General features: G+C 40.1%; 1 protein-coding gene across 3 annotated transcripts in view; it reads right to left on the bottom strand.

Moving 5' to 3' along the window:
• The window catches only part of LOC109030570 (proton-coupled amino acid transporter-like protein acs), a 50,580-nt gene that overhangs the window by 12,117 nt on the left and 17,908 nt on the right, over nucleotides 1-20,555 (bottom strand). Inside the window, exons 2-4 of one of the 3 annotated variants that reach the window (XM_072300784.1) lie at nucleotides 8,399-8,488; nucleotides 2,649-2,731; nucleotides 996-1,121 (exon numbers count right to left, since the gene is read on the bottom strand). In XM_072300784.1, the coding sequence (XP_072156885.1) occupies nucleotides 996-1,121; nucleotides 2,649-2,731; nucleotides 8,399-8,446 (257 nt within the window). In that variant the 5' untranslated portion in view covers nucleotides 8,447-8,488. Of the gene's footprint in view, nucleotides 1-995; nucleotides 1,122-1,809; nucleotides 1,946-2,648; nucleotides 2,732-4,175; nucleotides 4,478-8,398; nucleotides 8,489-20,555 lie in introns of those variants that run through there. The other 2 variants (XM_072300785.1, XM_072300786.1) reach the window with 2 other exon arrangements.

The raw sequence follows: 20,555 nt of genomic DNA, 5'->3' as shown, positions 1-20,555 counted from the left end.
GCGTGACACTAGTTTCCCTATGCAGATAGGTGTTTTTTACGGAAGAGCCAGAGATAGTAGTTTCTTAATGGAAAATACTGTCCACAGATTCGAGTTTCGCAATTTGGCAAAATTAACATTGGGTTTCATCCATTTAAATACATCGGTATAAAAATAAAAAATAAAAATGTGGATTTCTGCTACAGTTCTTAAACATATCCAATTTGTTTTACTTTTTTAAAAAAAAAAAAACTTAAACTTGCTTGATAATCTCCCTTAAGCTCCCTGAGAAAATTTTCATACGAGTGAAAGAATTCTCCAAAATGTTCGAGAGAATCTGAATACAACATGGATATCAATTTCAATTTACAACGTCGTAACTGGATATAATTGGTTTACTTCCGTCATCGACATCACTGAAAAAAATAAAATGTTGTTTTAGCACATGGAATGTCAAAAATGTGTCTGGTGATACCAAGATGCTGCCATTACTGTCCCCGCAGTGAACTTTACATCCTGTGAGTGCAAAGTCAACTGCGTGGGCAATCAAGGCAGCATCTTAGGGTCACCAGACATCCCAGGTGCTAAAACAGCATACCATATTTTTCAGTGCATGTGACTCAATCGATATTTTTGAGACTGGACTATCTCATCTAGAGACGATTTTTAACAGCGGATTCGAGCGAGAGTGAACAATTATACGAACTTGCTTTATATATGTACAAACTTAGTTCTTGTTTGTTATCAATTTTCTCTTTCTCTCAGATCCCGGCCACCACCATGTAGGGCTCAGGTTTTTCATCGTTTTTTTTTTTTTTTTTTTTTTTTTTATTTTAAATTTTTATTGTTTCCGACTGAAAATGACTCAGTTTTGAGTCGAAAAGTCTCGAGTTTCATTAATTGTGTATTTTTAGCCTTGTTTCCCGTTTTTTCAACCTTGTTTTTCCACTGTTATCATTGTCTTGGGCTGCTCTTAAAAAATTGTATCTATCTTAGTTTGAGGTTGTGTTACTTACGATGTTGGGTGTTTAACATCTCTGTGTAGATAGGGGTCGTAGTCATCATCAAGAGGAGGTTTTTCGAGGCTGCTTGGGGATTTTACTACGGTTATCCTTGTCAGAACTTCCTTTGATTCTGAAACCCTAAAACAACAAAAATAGATAGAGATAAGTAGCTGCTTGCACGCAAAAGAGGGATAAGAAAAATGAATCGAATGGATCGATAATTTTTAATTACAATAAGAGTAGGGTTTCAGTGTGTGGGTGAAAGTAGTGTATAATTCGGTGACATTGGAGACGGGTGCTAAAATTTTGAGTTTTCACGCTCTTAAGACATGAAAAAAACAGTTCAGGGGTAAAAATAAAAAATCAGGAAAATATTTTTGTACACGAAAATTATTGACAGTGATTATTTTTTGCATGTCTATTTCTTCAAAAATGCCTATTTTTGAAGAATCTGCACGCCTTTGTAAAACTTTAGTGATACACATTTATCCGTTTATTGGTAATGCCAGACATGAAACCTCAACGCTTTTATTCAACAAAATCTAATAAAAAAGTACGTTGCGGGAATCAATAAATGGAGATTTTTTTTCTTAAATTTTACATTTTTAAAGTTTATTTTCTTTTCTTGCTAAGCGATTTTTCAACTGTTGTGTCTTGAAAAATTGGGGGACCGGATGTATAGCCTTTAAATTAAATCAAAAGGATAAATGCCTTCGCACGTCTGTAATTTAAAAAGACAATGTTAGGCTGCGTGTTGTCAAAAAATTTCAAAAAAATGTTGGACCTAATTTTAGAATTTGATCATGTTTCGTATAATCGTACTTACGGTGGCTGTTCAATGATTATGAAAGGTTTCTGTTCCTCCATGTTTTAATTTTAGTCGAATATGCACTATTTTAACACCAAGCCTGATGAGTTTGATTGCTGGGAAGGAGAAACTGGGAATGAGGAATAATTTTTGCGGAACGGCTATCACGTTATCAGTCGCGAAACTGCGGAGCGTATTTGGGAATGGCGTGGTAAATATCAAACAGAACGGAGTGAGTATGTCTATCCGAACCATAATTACTCTGATTGGAATTTTTCTCGCTCAAAAAAAAAAAGGTCTAATGGCACTAATTGTAGCGGGAGATAAAAATTGAAGCAAATTTGAAATCTGCAATACTGACGTGCTAAGTAAAACGATGTTTGAACATTCAAACGACGCCAAATGTCCCCTGAAAGAAGTTTATTTTGGAGGACAGTTATGCATATTTTCCTTGATATTTTCAGATATTTTAGATAAAATTTTACTTAAAAATATTTATAACTTTTTCTCTTAATTTGTATTTCATCAAAGGAAATCTGGTGACGCCTGAGGGTTCACATGGTGTTTCTCCCTAGCATGGCCTTATCATTGCCTTACAATTAGTCATTTATGGGTGATTGCAACACATTCGACAGCGTTTAGAGAGAGAAGATTTAGGTACACATATTTTTCGTTATTGCCCAAGTCTTGCAGATTTTCAGATCTTCAACTGTAAACATTGAGGGTTTTCCGAATTTCCTTCTCTCCCAATATATTTTGGCTTAGCTAAACCATAATGCAATTTCAGCAAGTTATCTGAACTGGAACTGGATAGTGCGAGTTCGTATTTACAGCTGTGAAATTATTATTTTACTTACTTCTTCTCGTTCTTTTCCGGTGTGCAAACTTGCTCTGTAGATCCGTTTTCAAGCATTGCTGGGTTGTCAATCCCATGTTTAACCTGTAAAATAAATAATAAAAAATATAGTTCATCAGTTTGTATTCTTATTAAATAAATCATACATTTCCATAACAGAAAAAAATATTTAACAACTACATATTAAGATATTCATTTAATTATTTTTTTAACAACCACATATTAAGATATTCATTTAGTTATATCAGTTTTAAATTACAATGAAGCAAATCAATTCAGATGTGTACCCTTACAAACGTCCGGTGGTGGTGTCAGGAAAGTTGATGTAAAAAAATATCCTAAGGGCCTAAAGTTATTTCTTAAAACCAAAGTTTCCTTATATAGCCCACATTGTTATCCGAGCCAGATTAGTGCAAGCGAAACGCTCGCATAATTGGCAATGCATTTGGAAGTTTACTGGAGCTTTCTTTACCTCACTGGCATGTCAGCGTACAGATAGAAATCAGTCACAATGTCCCTAGTGATTTATATGCTCATTTCATGAGTCATTATGGTGCAAGTAAACGACTTGGATATTTTGGCAACGCATCTGTAGATCTGCCTCAAGTGTCTGCACTTTATCCACATGCAGCTGAACACTGCCTATTTATCAAGGAAAGCCAAATTCTCAAAATCGAATTTCCTTTAAAATTCCAATCTAATACAAATAAACTGGCTGATTTGACCAAAACAGCAGAATTTGTCATACTTGTAAAAACACGAAAGTTATTAGAAAGTAGCAATTGCATAAAATTTAACGCATTATCGATCAGAAATAGCAGTAAGTCCACGTTGGTACGAAAAGAGCTGTGTTCACTGCTGTCTTGAGTAAAATTGTACCTTATTTCGCCAATTTCGAACCTTAAAATGTTTTTGTTGTATGTCCAAAAGGGTAACCCTAGAAAAATGCATGCAAAACATGGTAGGTAAAGCTACCATGCCTGACATGCATGAAATAAAAAAGGCCCTTTTGCATATAATCGAGGATAAATTTGTCGATTTTGAGGCATTCAAACAATCTTTAAAAGTCTTCTCGATGATTATAGACATTTCAAAGAATTCGCACGATCAGAGTTTCCCCCCGGAGATACTGCACTCACTCTTTCGAAATTTCATTTGTGCACATACTGCTCTTTTTGATAACATATACTTCAAAACAGACGCATGAGAACTCACTCTCTTAAAATTTCATTAGTGCACATACTGCTCTTTTTGATAACATATACTTCAAAACAGACGCATGAGAACTCACTCTCTCAAAATTTCATTAGTGCACATACTGCTTTTTGTGATAACAGACGCTTCAAAACAGACGCATGAGAACTCACTCTTTCGAAATTTCATTTGTGCACATACTACTCTTTTCGATAACATACACTTCAAAACAGACGTATGAGAATTCACTCCCTCGAAATTTCATTTATTCACATACTGTCTTTTTGATAACAAACACTCCAAAACAGACACATGCAACCACAAAAACATGTACCTCAGTATCAGTCGTACGATGACCGCACATAAAGAAGCATTAGATAAATATCCGTGTGTCACACTACTAAACTAGTTCGAACGCGCGGCCCCCGCACGAGCAGAAAGCACTACGAATCCACCAAAATAGCAAACGCAGAGACGCGAGAAAAAGAACGTAACCTAACACCGACGCTCCGGCCGAGCTCGACAGTCGAAACAAAACAAAACAATGGAAACTCGGAAAAGCGAGGCTCAACAGGAGCGGAACTGGAAAAACTCTCGTTGAACGGGTCTTGGGTTCGCTCGGGAAAACATGATCCGAGATTGACGTTTTGCTTCGAAATTTGAACGGAATGTGGATTAGGGTATTTATAGCTTTTCCCGATTTTGTGAGGCAGCCAAAATTCGGCCGCCGCCGCGGCGCAGCGCGACCGGCACGGCTTCGGGGCCGAGCCGAGAGTTGCACCTCCGCCTTCGCGGAGGCGGATACTCAGCACGTGCGGCGGTCCGTTCCGCCTTACCTCTTTCATCTTTGATTCTGATATTCCCATCGAAAATTCTCAAGGCGATTTTTTATGATCTTGATGAAAATAGGTACTGTTCCTAGGAACTCTCCGATTCACAACACTATTTTCTTTTATCGACGGTGTAAGTCGGCAATCACATAACTCGTTTTAGATGTCTGAAAATCTCCGCCTCTATGTTATTTTTTTAGAGGAGAACAAATTGACATGATTCCTTGAAGTTTTTGCAGAATTTTCTTCGCATAGAGAAGAAAAATCACTGGAGTTTTGAAGAATAGCCGTTGAGTAGTTTTCCGTTTAAAAAATAAAGTATGATAGGAAGTCTGCGACGTCGCAAATCGAGTTATGTGATTGCCGACTTACACCGTCGCTATGTTATACTGCCGTGCTAAGGAAAAACGCCGTATGAGCATTCGAATGTTGCCAAATTTCCGACCAACAAATATTTATTTTTAAAGAAAGTTATAGATATTCTTCCTTGAATTTTTTAGACTTTTGGTATCGAATTTCGAACGAAATCACCTGAAAGGTCGGAAGAGAAATATTCATAAACATTCTCCAAAATTCGTGATTGGTCGAAGGAAGTTTGGCAACGTCTAAAGGCTCATACGGCGCTTTTCCTTACGAGTACAGTTATCGACATCGGGAATAGAAGAATTACGCATGTAAATAAGGAAGTATGGATTGTTAGTTGATTTGAGTATTTAAAATTAATTGTGGTGGTACCCCCAATAAATTAGGTTGCTAACCCAACTGTTGCGGGTCAACCCCAAAGTGAATTGCGGTACTACCACAATTAATTGGACATGGTCATATCATCAAACAAAGTGAGGTAGCACCACAATTTTAGGGGATTACTCCTAAAAAAAAAAAAAATTCCGCGCATAGCCGAATATCATTGTTTCCCGGAGAAGGATGAGGGAACGCAACTTCATTCCAAGGTCGCAAAATTGACTCCAATCCAAGATTTTACATTTTTGCATGAGATTAGAAGAAAAATCAGCGAAATTTTCAGTTAGAAATGCCCAAGATTATCTCGGTAAAAATGCAATTTGCGAAAAAAAAATGGCAAAATCAAAATGTAGTTCAGTTCTTTCGTGAGAAAAACGACGATACTTGACAAAGATAGAATAAAAATACAACATATGGGTAAAACTGCACTTTAAATATTAAAAACAATAAAAACATTCGACGTTTCAAACCGTGTCCAAGTGACACGGATTGCAATAAATCTCGAGTAAGTGGTAAAATTATCGGTATTGTATCGGAGTGTTGTGTATGTTGCCTATCTACTGATTGAAGGGGCTCCACTTATCGAAATTTATTACAGTGAAAACAAAATAAGTTGCAATGGTTTTTTTTGTATTGCATATTGCCTGCCTCTTCCACCAATAAAGCTCATTTTATAGATAGTTTAAAATCGGTACTTGTCAACCAGATGATGAAAGAACATGGATAATTGAGCTCACTGTCCTTTGACTCAAGAAAAAATGGCACTCAACTCTTTCATCCGAGTTACAATTCAATTAAACTTCACCGACCCGCGACGGGTCCTTATAAAGTGATAACAGCTTTAACTCATTTCCTCTCAAGTGCACAGCATCATTACACATGAGATATATGTTTAGAAACATTCCAAATAACTCTCGCTGGTTTGTACGTGAGTATTTGCTCACTTCCTCCGCTGACGCCTTTATACTCCGAGAGACCAGATAACGAGAAGCTCATGCGACTGGATGAATTTCTAATGGAAAATAACCGAGAAAATATATTGTTTATTTATTTTGTAATACTGTGCTCTTGACGACAGTTCACACCTGGGAATTTTTTGCAGAAATCTCGAGAAACACCGCGGAGGTGCGAAGTTGGTGTCAACTTATCTGCCGTGCTGAGAAAAAAACGCGAATGGACATTTGAATATCGCCACATTTCTTTCGAGTAAATGCTCATTTTTCAAGAAAGTGCTCCTGTTCTCTCCTTGGCAGTTTTATATATTTTAGATCAAAATGCGCGTAAAGTTCTCTGAAAAATTTGAACCTAAATACTCAAAAGTTTCCTTGAATATTTGCTTTTTATCAAACGGAATTTGACAAGGTCCGATGGCTCATACGGCGTTATTCCCTAGCATGGTGGTTATGTTCGATGTGCAGAATTGTTTTTCAATAAATTACCTCGAGAACTATGCGAAACATGGACTAAAAGGCCTCTGAACGGTTCAATTGTTTCTTTCTCTTCATCTTTTACTATTTCGACTAGGACCGACAGCTTATTTGTCTAGCCTATAAACTAAACAATTGGACTGCATTTTGCAATTTGGAACTGTAAATTCTGGCCCAGTTTAAAAGCAACGTATGTGCCATTAGTTTCCCTATGCACAAAAGTGTTTTTTCAGATGAGCCAGAATTTATAGTTCCAAATTGCAAAATGCAGTCCAATCGATGGTCTTTTGCCGTTTTGTACGTCCATCTCTCTTGACAGAAAACGTTTTTTTGTTTAAAACTGCACTGAAAAAAATAATGTGCTGTTTTAGCATATAGGATGTCAAAAATGTGTCTAGTGATTCCAAGATTCTGCCATTACTGCTGCCGCAGTTGACTTTACATCCTGTGAATGTAAATTCAATTGCGGGGACAATCAAGGCAGCATCTTAGGATCACCAGCCACATTTTTGACATCCTAGGTGCTAAAACTGCATACCATTTTTTTCAAATGTGAGTGTGCTACATTCAATCGCTCGAATTGTTAATAAATATTGCACACAGAAAACTGATTGGAAAATCTCACTGGCTAGAAATAGCTCAAGGATAATTTTGAACTAGACTAGAACCAGTTTGAAAGGATTATCTTGTGCAAAAGCGCTCGTAAACAATGCAGTTTTACATGGTTGTCAAGATGAGAGACAAAAAGTGTGTCTCCGAGACGTATGATGTAATAGAGCCGTTCAGCACTTGTGTTTTATTCCGCAATTCGTCCTGAATCCACGAACTGCAACCATCAAAACGCCAAAACATAATTATCCGTCCTTTGGAATGATTTGATCAAACTATGGAGGCCTGCACAGTGGTGTCGCATAAGTTCTCCTTCTATTCAGGAGCTATGCAATTTGAGCCACTCTGAGATTGACAGCGTTGTTCCGCGCGTTTTGAACTCGTAGTGCACATCGACACAGCCAAAGTACGAAACTAAGTATTTCCGTTCGGGACGTTGCAGACTTTATTTTTCTTTGAAAATCTAGTTGACTAAATTTCTTGAAAACTCTCTAGGTTTTTCCTCTCTGTCAGCAGATTATACTTTGTACATTTCAAGCTATTATGTCTCTTATCGAAGAAATAAAATAAAAGCGGGAATTTTGGAATATCGCGAATGGACGTACATGGTTTCGCACTTTGGACATCGAAATGTTAGGTTCTGGAGGTTTAAGCTATCTCAGGTCTTCACACTGGAGAAAACGGATGATTACCGAAGTAATGACGTTCCATATACGGGTAAACTATCTTAATTAATGGTAATCCTGACAAATTAAGAGGTGAGAATGTAAGCATCTGCTCAATGCTTCACAAGAAGCCTATTGTTGCTTGAGAAACTCATTTTTCTGGGTGCAACACAGAAGGACAATATTAACACTGAGAAAATAGATCCTCTTAAGAACTTTTCTCATTTTGACCCTTTCCTGCACCTGCGTCAAAGTCTACAATAGGAGCGAGTCAAGTCGACTTACCGATTGCCTATTTTCTAAGTGTAGGCGGACATGATTGTCACGTGTCATGATGAGGATCGTTTCTACTGTCTTGCGCGGAGGAGATCAACACTGCAACATAAAAGAAAACCAACGATCAGTCAGCTGCTTCAGTCAGGTTATTTTTTAAGCAAAATAGTCACAAAACTCACCCGACTCGGACCTCCTGCAGTTCACCACAAATCATAGAGTACATAGAGTCGTAATGTAAATGGGAGAGCTGGCGCCATGTTCTGCTCGACGAATTCCGAGCCCGGTGTGCGCCGAGTTCGGGTCGCTTTTTCGATACATTTTCGATCCAAAATGGCGGTGCGGAATACGTGGTAATTCCTATCTCCTTTGTTGTTGTTGTTGTTGTTGTTGTTGTTGTTGTTGTTGTTGTTGTCATCGGATGGCCGGGTACCCTTGTATCGCAAACAATCGGATTATGTATCGAAAAAAGTGACCCGGCGTCACACAGGAGTCTCGGAATTCGGGACCATGAAAATGCTTAAAAGTGGCGCCAGCTCTCCACTGACATTACGACTCTAGTATCGACGGTGTAATACCAAACCACGTATCTCGGTTTGCGACGTCGCAGACTTCTGTCATACTTTATTTTTTACATGAAACACTACTTAACGTCCAGTCTTGAAAATTTCTGTGATTTTTGCTCTTCGTGCGAAGAAAATTCTGTGGAACATGTCAAGGATGATATTGATTTGGTCTTCTTGCAAAAAAAAAAATGCGAGCGTAGATTTTTAAACACCGCAAACGAGATACGTGGTTTGGTAGTTTCACCGTCGATATGTACTCTACGCCACAAATCAACATCGGATAAAAATCCTTACTTGTCGCGTAGCATTCATACATCCGCTTAACGGTCAATTCTCATCCTCCCCGGAGACACTGCATGGCAAAATTCATGCACACGAACGCAGTATTACAGCCAGCCACGCACTGAATCTGTTTTTCCGGTAGCCAATCACTGGAGGCACTAAATGCTGCCCATGCCTATTCATCTTATACCATGTAATTATTCGGTAAACAACATGCACTAGGTCAGAACTGTTCGCACATTATTGCGTAGCTCGCGCGAGGTGTTTTCATCTCTGCATGCCAATTTTCTGGGGAGACCGCGGCTTTGCCGGCATCAAATAAATCGATTTACGATCGGAAGTTGGCGAGCGGGACGAAAACTTTGAGCTTCCTTTCTGCGGTCCCGTCATCATGAACTTACGCAATAATTTATACGATAAGGCATTCCGGATCATTGTTTTATTTATTTTTATTTTTTTTTTTCTGGGAATTAAAAACGGGATTCGAGTGCTGTGTGACTTCAAATGACACGATTAAAAAAATATGGGGGAACAGAAAAAAAATGCATGAAAGTTATTCCTCTCAAGCACAACGAATTTCCATAAAAGAAAACAATTTTGGCGGTATGCCTCCTTTGCTGAAATTAGCGGTAAACCCAAAAGTACTTCACTACATAAGACAAATAACCTTTTTTAAGTAAAGAGGGTCACAATAGCGCAATACCCTCTGAAGCTCCTTCCTGGGCTTCAAGCTACACCCATGATGATTACAGTCGATGAATTGTGAGCAATTTAACTCTCTTTCCTTTAAATCAATTTGCAGTGAAAAAATAATTGTTATTATTGAAGTTATGATCGAAGAGAAATGTATTTTCAAGAAATAAAACCAGGTGTTGTTTATTCTTATTTAATATAGTTTCATTAGAAGAGATGTTGCGGTGTCAATTGCCCGATAATCTCTGGGAAGACAGGCATATGTGGCGTTTGGGTGTCGCATAAATCGAGAGTACGTTGTAGAGCGACTTATATGTAATATAGTTTCATTTAGCCAAAAACGTTTGAAAAGATTCAATTTACTTCTTTTCTCTAAGAATGAAATAGTAGAACAAGTTTTGTCAAAGTTTTGAGATGAGAACATTTCCTTAATGCACCATGCATTCCCTTTTCAGGCCTCAGCTGAGAGACGGGCGGACAGGAAGCTTTGTATCGGAATGTTCACATTGAGGTATTCTCCAAAAGTGAAGGCGTTTTATGATTCGCGATGACGTAACTCTGCTTTTGTCGGTGAGCCGCGCGGTGCAGTGGCCGGCAACCTTGAGTGGCGGGCCCAGCATTTCCCGTTACCACGACGAGACTTATTCAGAATCGAAGGCAACACCCATCATCCACGGTCGCATTTGCAAAACAAATGAGGAGTTACGTTCGTTATTGTCATCAAAAAGAGTGATTTCAAAGAGCAAATGAAGAAATACATTTGATTATCTCGATTTTTCAGCAATACATTTCAAACCTATTCCCACTCGCCTCAATTTCTATTGGCTGAGATAAGACCCTTTTCAATCACGCTTTTTGAAAGAGATAGAATATTTTTTTTTTTTTTTTTTTTTTTTTTTTTTTTTTTTATGCACTGACTCTGGAAGTCGCGAACTACACTCACGATCAGTGCACTCTGGATGCATTGCTAGTTTATTTAAATATTTTGTTTTTTAAGGTGATAAGTAAATGGCTTTCTTAGCTTAGTGTTTTTTTAGTGTATTATCCGCAGGAAATACACTATTGCATTCTCCCCTGTTCTTTAATAATGCATGGCCTGGAAAAGTCTCGTTGAAAAGGCACTTTATTTATATCAAATTAAGCAAAATAAAACCAAATCATGTTAGGTGTTTCTTAATTTTTTCTAGTGCATTTGGTTTACTTTTATCTCCTTTATTTATGACACTCTTTTGGTTTTATCGGTTTACTCTTATTGTTAGTTATAGTTATAAATAGAATTTGCAGTGTCTCTCTTTGTGCGGCTGACTTTTGTACATGTTTTTTTTTATCTAATACCGGTTTTGTAGGATTATAATTACCTCAAGAACAGCACCAGTGCAAAAATGCTGCTACAACAGATGCATCCTCACGCAAGTCACGGGAAAAGCCAAGATATGGGTCTAAAAATCGAAACAGGGTGGAGGAAAAGTTGTTATGGGCAGGAAAATAACAGAAAAGAAGGTGAGAGGAAACAATAGAATGAAATGGATGGGAGTAATTGGATCGACTTACGAAGAAAAACTAAAGACGACCTGATGTAAAGATGCCTAGATCATGCACCCTGATGACCGAGTGCTACCCTTTTAGACAGAGCACACACTTACTAAATACGATTCAAAAATTCCAAACATTTTAGATTATCTTCTCTTGATCGCTCCTGATTACATGCAACCTCATGGAAGATTTGGCAATGGCTGTTGTATATAATAATTGAGGAGTGTAGAGGACAAGGCATATAAGTGCAGTTTTTGAAAAAAAAGATATTGATGATTTCAAGTAAAACTAGTCTCAATGCATATTCTGTGAAAAATTCGCAAATTTCAATTTTGAAGCATCAAAAATTCAGGTTGAACTTTTTTACCGCCATGAAGATCCATGTAATTTCGGAACTTCAAACACGTATTTCGCGAAAAAGAAAAACTGCACTTATGCGCCTTGTCCTCCGAGACCCTTAAATCCTTTTTTTATTAAATCAATCCGTTTCAGACATCGAAGCCTCTCCTTCGGATTAATGACGTAATTTCTATCTTTGGGGCGGGTTCAGCTGAAGCTTCATCACAAAAAAAAACTAAACGAGAAGGAAGACGAAACATAACTGCGGTTGCGCAAGCCATCAAATCCATTTTTTCGGTGAACTTTTGCTCCGCAGCTAACGTCGCGTCTAGTGACAAAGCTAGACAAAATCAGTGACCGGAGAAGAGCGGCGAAGCGTGAACGATTGATTATCGATATTCCTCCATTTGAAACTATGGTAAAGAATCGATTATTAAGGTGTCTGTTGCGAGCACACAGTCTATCGATCCTTTACCATAGGTTTTAATGGCAGATCAATCGATATCTCGCAAGCACGCCACCCCACTGAAAATCAGTGACCGCAGGACAAAAGCGGCGAAGCGTGAACGATCGATTATCGACATTTTTCCATTTGAAGCTATGCCAAAGAATCGACTATTAAGGTGTTCATTGCGAACACACAGTCTATCGATCCTTTACCATAGGTTTTAATGGCAGATCAATCGATATCTCGCAAAGCACGCCACGCCGCTGAAAATCAGTGACCGGAGGACAATGCCTCGTTACAGGTCTTTTCGGTGACAGTCAGGAGGAAAAAGCGCAGTCTCGAGCTTTAGGCGAAATCATGATCGCAACAATAGCTCATCAGTATTTATTACACGATACTCGCTTTTTGCGAGCGTTTTCGCGGGCCGCGTATGCATTGTGACATTCACACGCGGACGCGGTCAGTTGGCTGATTTCATGGTCAGCCCATTGCGTGTTCGGGTTTGAACTTTGAGTTATTTAAGAGTCGCCGAAAAGTCACTCTCGGCCGCGCTCAAGAGTATCGTTGCGCAGATCTTATGACGTGAGGACGAATTCATTTTTCGAGATGGGTCCTATTGTCCGTATAAATCGATGCTTTTCGAGGCTCACGTGAGAATAGACGAGGAAAAAAAAGTCCGGTGATGATTCAGTGTTCACTGAACCGACACAATTCTTTTAACAGAAAAACAATTCCTTTCCCCTGCAGGAACGCGTATTTCGTTTTAAAACCATGCCTCTAGATTTATTTATTGAAGGATATCAAACCACCACTACGGCGTGAAATTTTCACAGGATATCCATCAATCAGGAAAAAATCAGGCAAATTTTTGATGAATACCGTTGATTATCTCTAGATCCCTTTTACAAACATAAGACAGGAGGTCTAAAACATTACAAAACCGAGGTACTAGCACGCGTTTATCCAATTCAATCGCCGTTATGCTGAAAAGTCTTAATTTTCACCGTTAAAAATGGTGCATAAATCGGTTTACTTGCATAGACTCTTGCGCACTGACGCGGTTTCCTCAGTAAGTCAATGGTAGGCAGACAATGCAAACACTAATGGAGGATTCGGGGGTGAATTTTGGATTCAAGGTATCCGAGTTTTTTTTTTGTATTTCGGGATATTGTGTCGTATTTCGGGATATTAATCGTGAGGCTTGGTAGCAGACAAATGAGGTAGGTAGAGTTTTTGAAAAAAATGAGTTACCAATTGATTCAACTAAATCTAGCCATGAAGTATATACTAAGAAAATGTATTAATAAACATTTGAAATTTTGAAACTTAAACGAACATATTCTGAAATCGCAAAAACTGCACTCATTTGACTCGTCCTCCAAGCCTCTCAATAATATAGACACTACCCAAGTTAGTCGCGTGGCATGCCTTCCGATATATCGATTGATCTGCCATTTAAGCATATTGAAAATAATCGATATGCAGGGCGTTGGTAACGAGCACCTTAATAATCGATTCTTCACCACAAGTTCAAATGGGTAGATCTTGAAAATCGATCGTTCACGCCCCGCCACTGACCCAGGTCAATACCAATGGTGACGGAGACGGTTCTGATCAGGGAAAAAATCAAACTGTGGCCCAGGGTGGACTCACAAATACACATCATTCGAATCCGATGCAGGGTCCCTGGTATATTTCGTCTGTGATTGTGGTGCATTCGTGACCGCTAAAAGCGGGGCGTCCTTGATTTCCCGATGCATTATTAGTGGAGCGCCGCCGCTTGACACCTCGACCGGAATGTCATTAACATGGCCTGCATCGGTGTTTGCATTCCGGGCCGGACCTGCCATTCCGTTTCCATTGAATTAATGATCCTAATAACACGGAGCGTCAGCCGCTTCCATGGAATACGCGATGGAGTAAGGATGTCCGCTTACAAAACACACAATGAATTAACAGGAGCCCCCCCTCCCTCCCCCCTCGGGGGGATAGGTGTACGCCTACGCCTGCGCGGCCCCCCGGGTTACGTGAGATGATAACTGGAACATTCTGCAATTATTATGGAAACTCGTAAAAATTATCGCCGGTAATAATGGGAATGATTTAATTATCAACGGCCGCGAGGATGTGAGACGATTTTTACGCGAGATAACGAGGAACCCTATATCCTGTCGTGCTAAGGAAGAACGGCGTATGAGCCTTCAGACGTTGCCAAGTTTCCTCCGATAAAAACCGAATTCACTGAGAAAATTGCGGACATTATTTTCCAACATTTTCAGATAATTTTATACGCAATTTAATCTAGAATATTTGAAAATTTCAAGGGAAAATATGCATTAATGTCGTCAAAAATATATGTTTTATGGAAGGAAATTTTGCAACTCTTGAATGTTCATGCGGCGTTCTTCCCTAGCACGGCAGCATCCTAGTGTGTTTAGAAAAAACGACGTATGAGCATTCCAACGGTGACAGATTTACCTTGATCAAACACATAGTTTTCGAAAAACTTTCGAAAAACTGAAAATATCAAGAAGAAGTAATTAAAAATTTCCTCATAAATGAATGTTATATCTTAAGTAATTTGGCAACATCTGAATATTTTTGCCGCGTTTTTCCTAAGCGAGGCTCAGTGCGCGTTTTCCTATTTTCGTCCACTTCGCTGCCGTGGTGAGGGAAATCGCCGCATGGAATGTCACGAAATTCCTCCTGATAAAATGTTAAAGTTTGAAGAAAGGATTTTTCTCGAAATTTTCAGATGGTTGAAATCAAATTAAGAAGCAAATTCTTTGAAAAATTGGAAGAAAAATAGTAACAGATTTCCCAGAAAATGTTTGTCCATGCGAACAAAATTTGGCAACGTTTGAAGGATCATACGGAGTTTTTCCTTTGCACAATAGTCTATTCGTTGAAAAACGCTGACATGCAGGCTGGATTCAGGAATGCGTTTTGAAAAAGTGGAGTCAGGATTTATGTGTTTATTATTTTAGCTCCTTCCGTGCCTATGAACGCTTTTCTCAGATTTTCCAGAGTTCGATTCATTGGGTGACCTTCGGTTTAATAGTTTCACGTGCCGCAAAAAGAATGTCATACTTTGTTTAGGAGCATTAATTTTTTGTGGAGAGTATACTAAGTTTCAGAGAAGATGGGAAAAATCCATTGCATCACTGTTATATCTAGTTTCCATCAATGATGGAATAGTAGAATTCTAGTTAGACTATGATCTACGCAGAAAAAGGAGCAAACTTTTTGAATCCGTTTAGAAAAAGCTATGTTTTAATGGATTTCCTAGTGCAATGGGTGTTTTCTCGATGGGCTGAAAACGTTAGTTTTATTTTTGCTTGCTATATTAAAATTATACTGAAACGGTTTTCCACCAACACAGAAGCTATGTGCGGCAAGGCCGGATTTACCTACTTGCCGCCCATGGGGGCCGCTAGTTTTGCCGCCCCCATTCTCATCTCGTTTTGAAACATCAAATGAAAACCATCAAATGAACGTGCCAGCGGGGGAGGTGCATAAGACTCGTTTACTGGTGTTGGAACACAGTTTTTTGGGAAAGCCCTGTCGTACACTACTAGCAAAAGTTCACGAACATTGGAACTTTGCGCGAAAGTTAAGTTTTTTGTAAACCTATCTCTTTGTGTACAAGGCTTTCCATTCCTAATAAATGAACGAAAAAATTATGAAGAACAAACATAAATGTGGATTAATGATTTTATCTTCCGCCGCCGCTCCTCGCATACCGCACTGGTTTGACGCAATGCGTGAAGTATTCACGCAGTCATGTATGCGCTATGCATCTCAGCTGATTCGCACTGTGTTTTGCCGCAATGCGTGAGGTATTCATGCATTCTTGTAGGCGCTATCCGATTCACGCACGCCTTTCGCAATGACACAATGTTTTGCTGCCAATGCGTGAAGTATTCGTGCGGTCCTTGTATCGCGCTATTAATGTGTTACATGGCTGATCGCATATATTTTTATTTCAATGATACGAGAAGTCGACGAATGTAATGTATTCGTTGCAAAAAATTGATGGAAAAGTTATTTTTTCAGGAGATTTGCCAACTCGACCGATGATTTCCCCCATCTTTTTTGCTTTTCGCTCGAATAAGCGTTCGAAAGAAACACTCATGATCGACCGGCTCGATAACCAAGAATACGTTTCAACTGAATTTCCTTTGTGACATTGCATACAATTTTAAGGTAGATGCCCGAACATATACTGGGGAGCCACTTCGTTTGCCAGGATGACTGGTAAAAAACGTTCTGTTTAAAACAACAATATGTTTAAGTAGTAGGCGGGACCGCCTCAGCCTCACAATTTTCCGAGAACAGTTTCAGTTGATGAAGCGTAACATTTTATTCACCATACCCCATACCGAAAGCTGACAGATACGTCTGAGTAAACCATTAACTAATTCCGAAAATCATAGACCTCAGGCCTCAAGCCCCCCTCCCTGAATCACATACACATCCCACCACAGCGACCAAAGGTCGACACATAGGTGAAGAAAATACTAATTTCACGTCCTCAGCTGTAAAATTAGAACTCTGTTTGCCGAAGCAATTCTGCAAAATTAGCAAATTCTTTTTATAGCGGAAACCGTCGCTTTTACCTCATCTACCTCCTCCGCCCCTCGTAACCATACTCCGAGTCATGCATCCTGATGTTGCCTTGCTTTTCTATGTGACAGCATAGCATACTCTCAAGTAAACAAGAATAAGTTTTTTTAAGAGCAAGCTCTCTTCTGGTCGCCCTCGAAGGGAAAATCCTTCTTCTATATATCCTATATCTTTGAGAGACCTCACGATTGAGGAGCTTAAATAATCATCTTTATTCTCATCTCAGGAAATATTGGAACCTCCATTGTTTAGAAAAGAGAGAAGTATATATGTAAGTCGCTTTCACAGTCCGCCCATGCACAGCTGAAGCGAAAGTGAAATATCAAGTTCGCCTTCAACTCGATGGATGCAATTACAGCGGTTCAAGAGTTGTAATAGTCGTATCACGCATTTTAGTTCAGCGTGATGTCCGAAAGACGAGAGACTCTCGTTGTAAGTCCTGGCGTTTTCAATGACCTTCAATGCGTTAAGTTCCGCGACTTTCCTCGATTCTCCCCGTAGAAAACAATTTTGACAGTGAAATTGAGATAAGTTGCAAAAGATAGAACAGAGCCCCGCTCTTAGGATCTTATCTAAGTAATTAGAGACGGGAGAGAGAAATCAAGTTCGCCTTCAACTCTATGAACGCAATTTGAGCGGCTTAGGAGTTGAAATAGTTGTATCATGCGTTTCAGTTCAGCGTGAGTGCCTTTCGTTGTAATATTCGTGTTTTCAATGACCTTTGTAGCGACATGCCCTGCTGTTTCGCTAGTTTGAAACTCGATGTTTTGTAAAAAATTCGACCAAAGGCGTTTGTATCAGTTGCATGCTAAGCACGAACATGAAATAGTAATCTTAAGGCTTGTTTTATTCTTCATTAAAACAATACGAGTGGCTCTGGCTAGGACACTGGACTGACAACAATGCACCCGGGTTCGATCTTGGCTGCTTGTGCCTGATTTCTGACAAAGTTGCAAATTTTCAAACCAATAATTTGGTCAGTGTAACCGAAAGCAAAACTGACCGAAAAATATTAAACGCACGTGAGGGTGACATTGTTTTCTAATTTAAATACTAGGGAGAAAATTTAAAATAGGGGATATTTCAGGGTGAAAAAATGTCAAAAAATCAAGTTCATCATATCCCCTGAAATATGTGTTTCCCTAACTTTGGACGATTTGTAGAATCTAGAAACATATATGGTCCCACTGTTTTCGGAATTTTTTTTCCTACACAGGTTTCTCCATTCAAATTTTGGCTATTTGTGACGGTCGTCAAGAATGTCCCCTATTTCAAATTTTCGCCCACTAATATGATTTTGGTTCCTTTTACTCTTTGTGTGCGGCATAAGAGCTTCTCAAAAGCCTAGACCGGCAACCAATCAAAGTCGGCGATCAACATAGCCACAACCACTCGCGCCGTAGGTATCAATTTCCCGGCTGCAACTGCAACTAATCAACGAAGTGTCTCCACGGACTCGTTGCACCGATCATCACCGATGACTGTTGAGCTGCGCCGGAAATCTCGAGGCGCGAGCTCGGGCGCCAAACAATTTGCGAGTTCTCGCTGCAATTTCGTCACCCTACCGCAAAAACACCTAACTCGATTTTGAGCCGAGCTCTATCACCCGCATGTCCTGATGCTTCGCAGGGATCGAGTGAGGAGGGAGTTAGGTTCTTTTGAATCCGCACCGCGGCGGTAATAGTCCCCCGGCTGGCCGATCTGGTCTTGACACTCGCGCAGATGGTAAAGTGGTGGCTTTGTTAGCCGCGACCTTGCAGCTTGTGAGGAGTGAGGAGCGTCAATTGAAATCGGTGATAATCTGGATGCCGTCGTGGAGCGATACTGCTACCCTGACTCAATGTCAGCCGCGCATGCTTTTCTTCCTAGTTTTTAATGGGGAAAGACACCTCGCTTATACAAATCGAATGGTTCAATATGCGCTTTCCGCTTTAGAGGACTAGGCCCAGATACACTTGCGAGTTACAAGCGCTTATTGTTCAGAGTGAAACACCAAAATGCAAGGAGAATTTCGATTGCTCAATTGTTCAATATGCGATTTTCGCTTTAGAGGACTAAAGGTCCAGATACACCCGCGAGTTATAAGCGCTTGTTGAAAGTGAAACACCGATAGGCAAAGGGAATTTAAATAGCTCGACGTCGACCGATTGAAATCCTGGTTTCCTATTGGTGTTTCGCCGTTGACAAGCGGTTGCACATCGCAGATCTATGCATCTGCCGCTTAACTCCTGAATCGATCGAGCGGACCTTCTCAGTTGACAGAAACTGGCAAAGGTGACGGGAATCCCAAGAAATATCACTGTGCAATTCCTGCTCAAAATTTTACCAACTTTTTCCGAGTGATCAGAGAAAATTCCCGTAAAGTTTTCTCTCGGAAGTTCCGAAAAAATCCTCTAGAAATGAATGACCGTTCCAAAGAAATTTTCAAGGCGTATTCATGGAGGCGGATCACGGAAGGAACGAGAGAGTGCGTGAGATGATGAACGTTGAGCAGAATATTGTTCATGAAATTATGACCAAACATCTTTTCTATGGCCATCAGCCATGTTCAACGAATAGCGTATGACAAATGGCCTGAGAGGATACTAAATTGAGTTCCTCCCGATAGGAGACGTAGGGGACACCCAACGTAATTGTAGATAGGTGGCATCCAAATTGAAATTACAAAGTGCACACCACGAGATGACCTCTGTTTCGATAGACAAGGATGGCAATAAGGTGTCGCAGAGCGTCTGGGCGCGCTGTAAAAACAACTTGTATATCATGTAAAATTTCCAAAAAAAATATGAGTGAAAATATCGTTTACGATTGGACGTCTTACACCGTTGAAATTTAGTTACGTCCTATTACCTGGCAGTCAACGAGTGCACGATCAAACAAGAGTTGCTGCCGAGGTTCATCAATTTCTCTCGATTCTGAACACACATGATCTGAAACCTCCGCGGTCAATCGCCCGAGCACCTCCTCAACCCTCCCCCCTCTCCGATTCCAAGCATGCGTCATCGACCTCATGGACATCGCTGAAACACGGACCATAAAACTGGTATAGTTTTACGGCGGCCCTTTTACCCCCTCCCCCTCCCGGGATCACTGTGCGTCACGTCGTTCCTCCACCCCCTTCCCCCGAGAAACTACACGAAACCAGTCCCGTAGTAAGGGGGAGAGTGTTTGTAAACAAACGGTCTATCAATCAAACGAGGCTTTCTCCTGCCCTTTTGAATTTTTACGCATATCAAACGGCTCGTCGGCGAATTTCTTGGCAAGTCCCAAGAGACCCGCCCCGCGGCTTTTTCGCGAAGTCGGTGCCAAATTCAGCCGGATTTTCCTCGGAATCCGCGAGATTTTCGCTCCGCCCGACAACGCGGTGCGGCCGAACCGGTGAGAACCGGTCTCGCGGGCGAGAAGTCTCAATTTCGTTGGCTGGTGTTTTTGTCAATTTTTTCTCTCGGTTCACGCTGGACCTCTGGACCGGTGGACCGGGAATCCTAAGCTGGGCTTCCCGCTGCGGAAGGAGTAAACTTGCCGGAGATTGCCGGAATCAAGCATGTTTTACACTATAAGTTATGGGAAATAATTGCACAATCCGGCAGCCATGGGAAGAAACGATTTCCCGATTACGCGTCATTGGACTGGTATTTTAAAATCCGCAAGTCGTCAGGTTATTTTGGGAACGAATGTAATT

This window comes from Bemisia tabaci, chromosome 5 (assembly GCF_918797505.1).
Source record: "Bemisia tabaci chromosome 5, PGI_BMITA_v3".
Classification (NCBI taxonomy): Eukaryota; Metazoa; Arthropoda; class Insecta; order Hemiptera; family Aleyrodidae; genus Bemisia; species Bemisia tabaci.
Note: the sequence above shows the minus strand (reverse complement) of the source record. Positions and strands in the feature narration are given on the sequence as shown.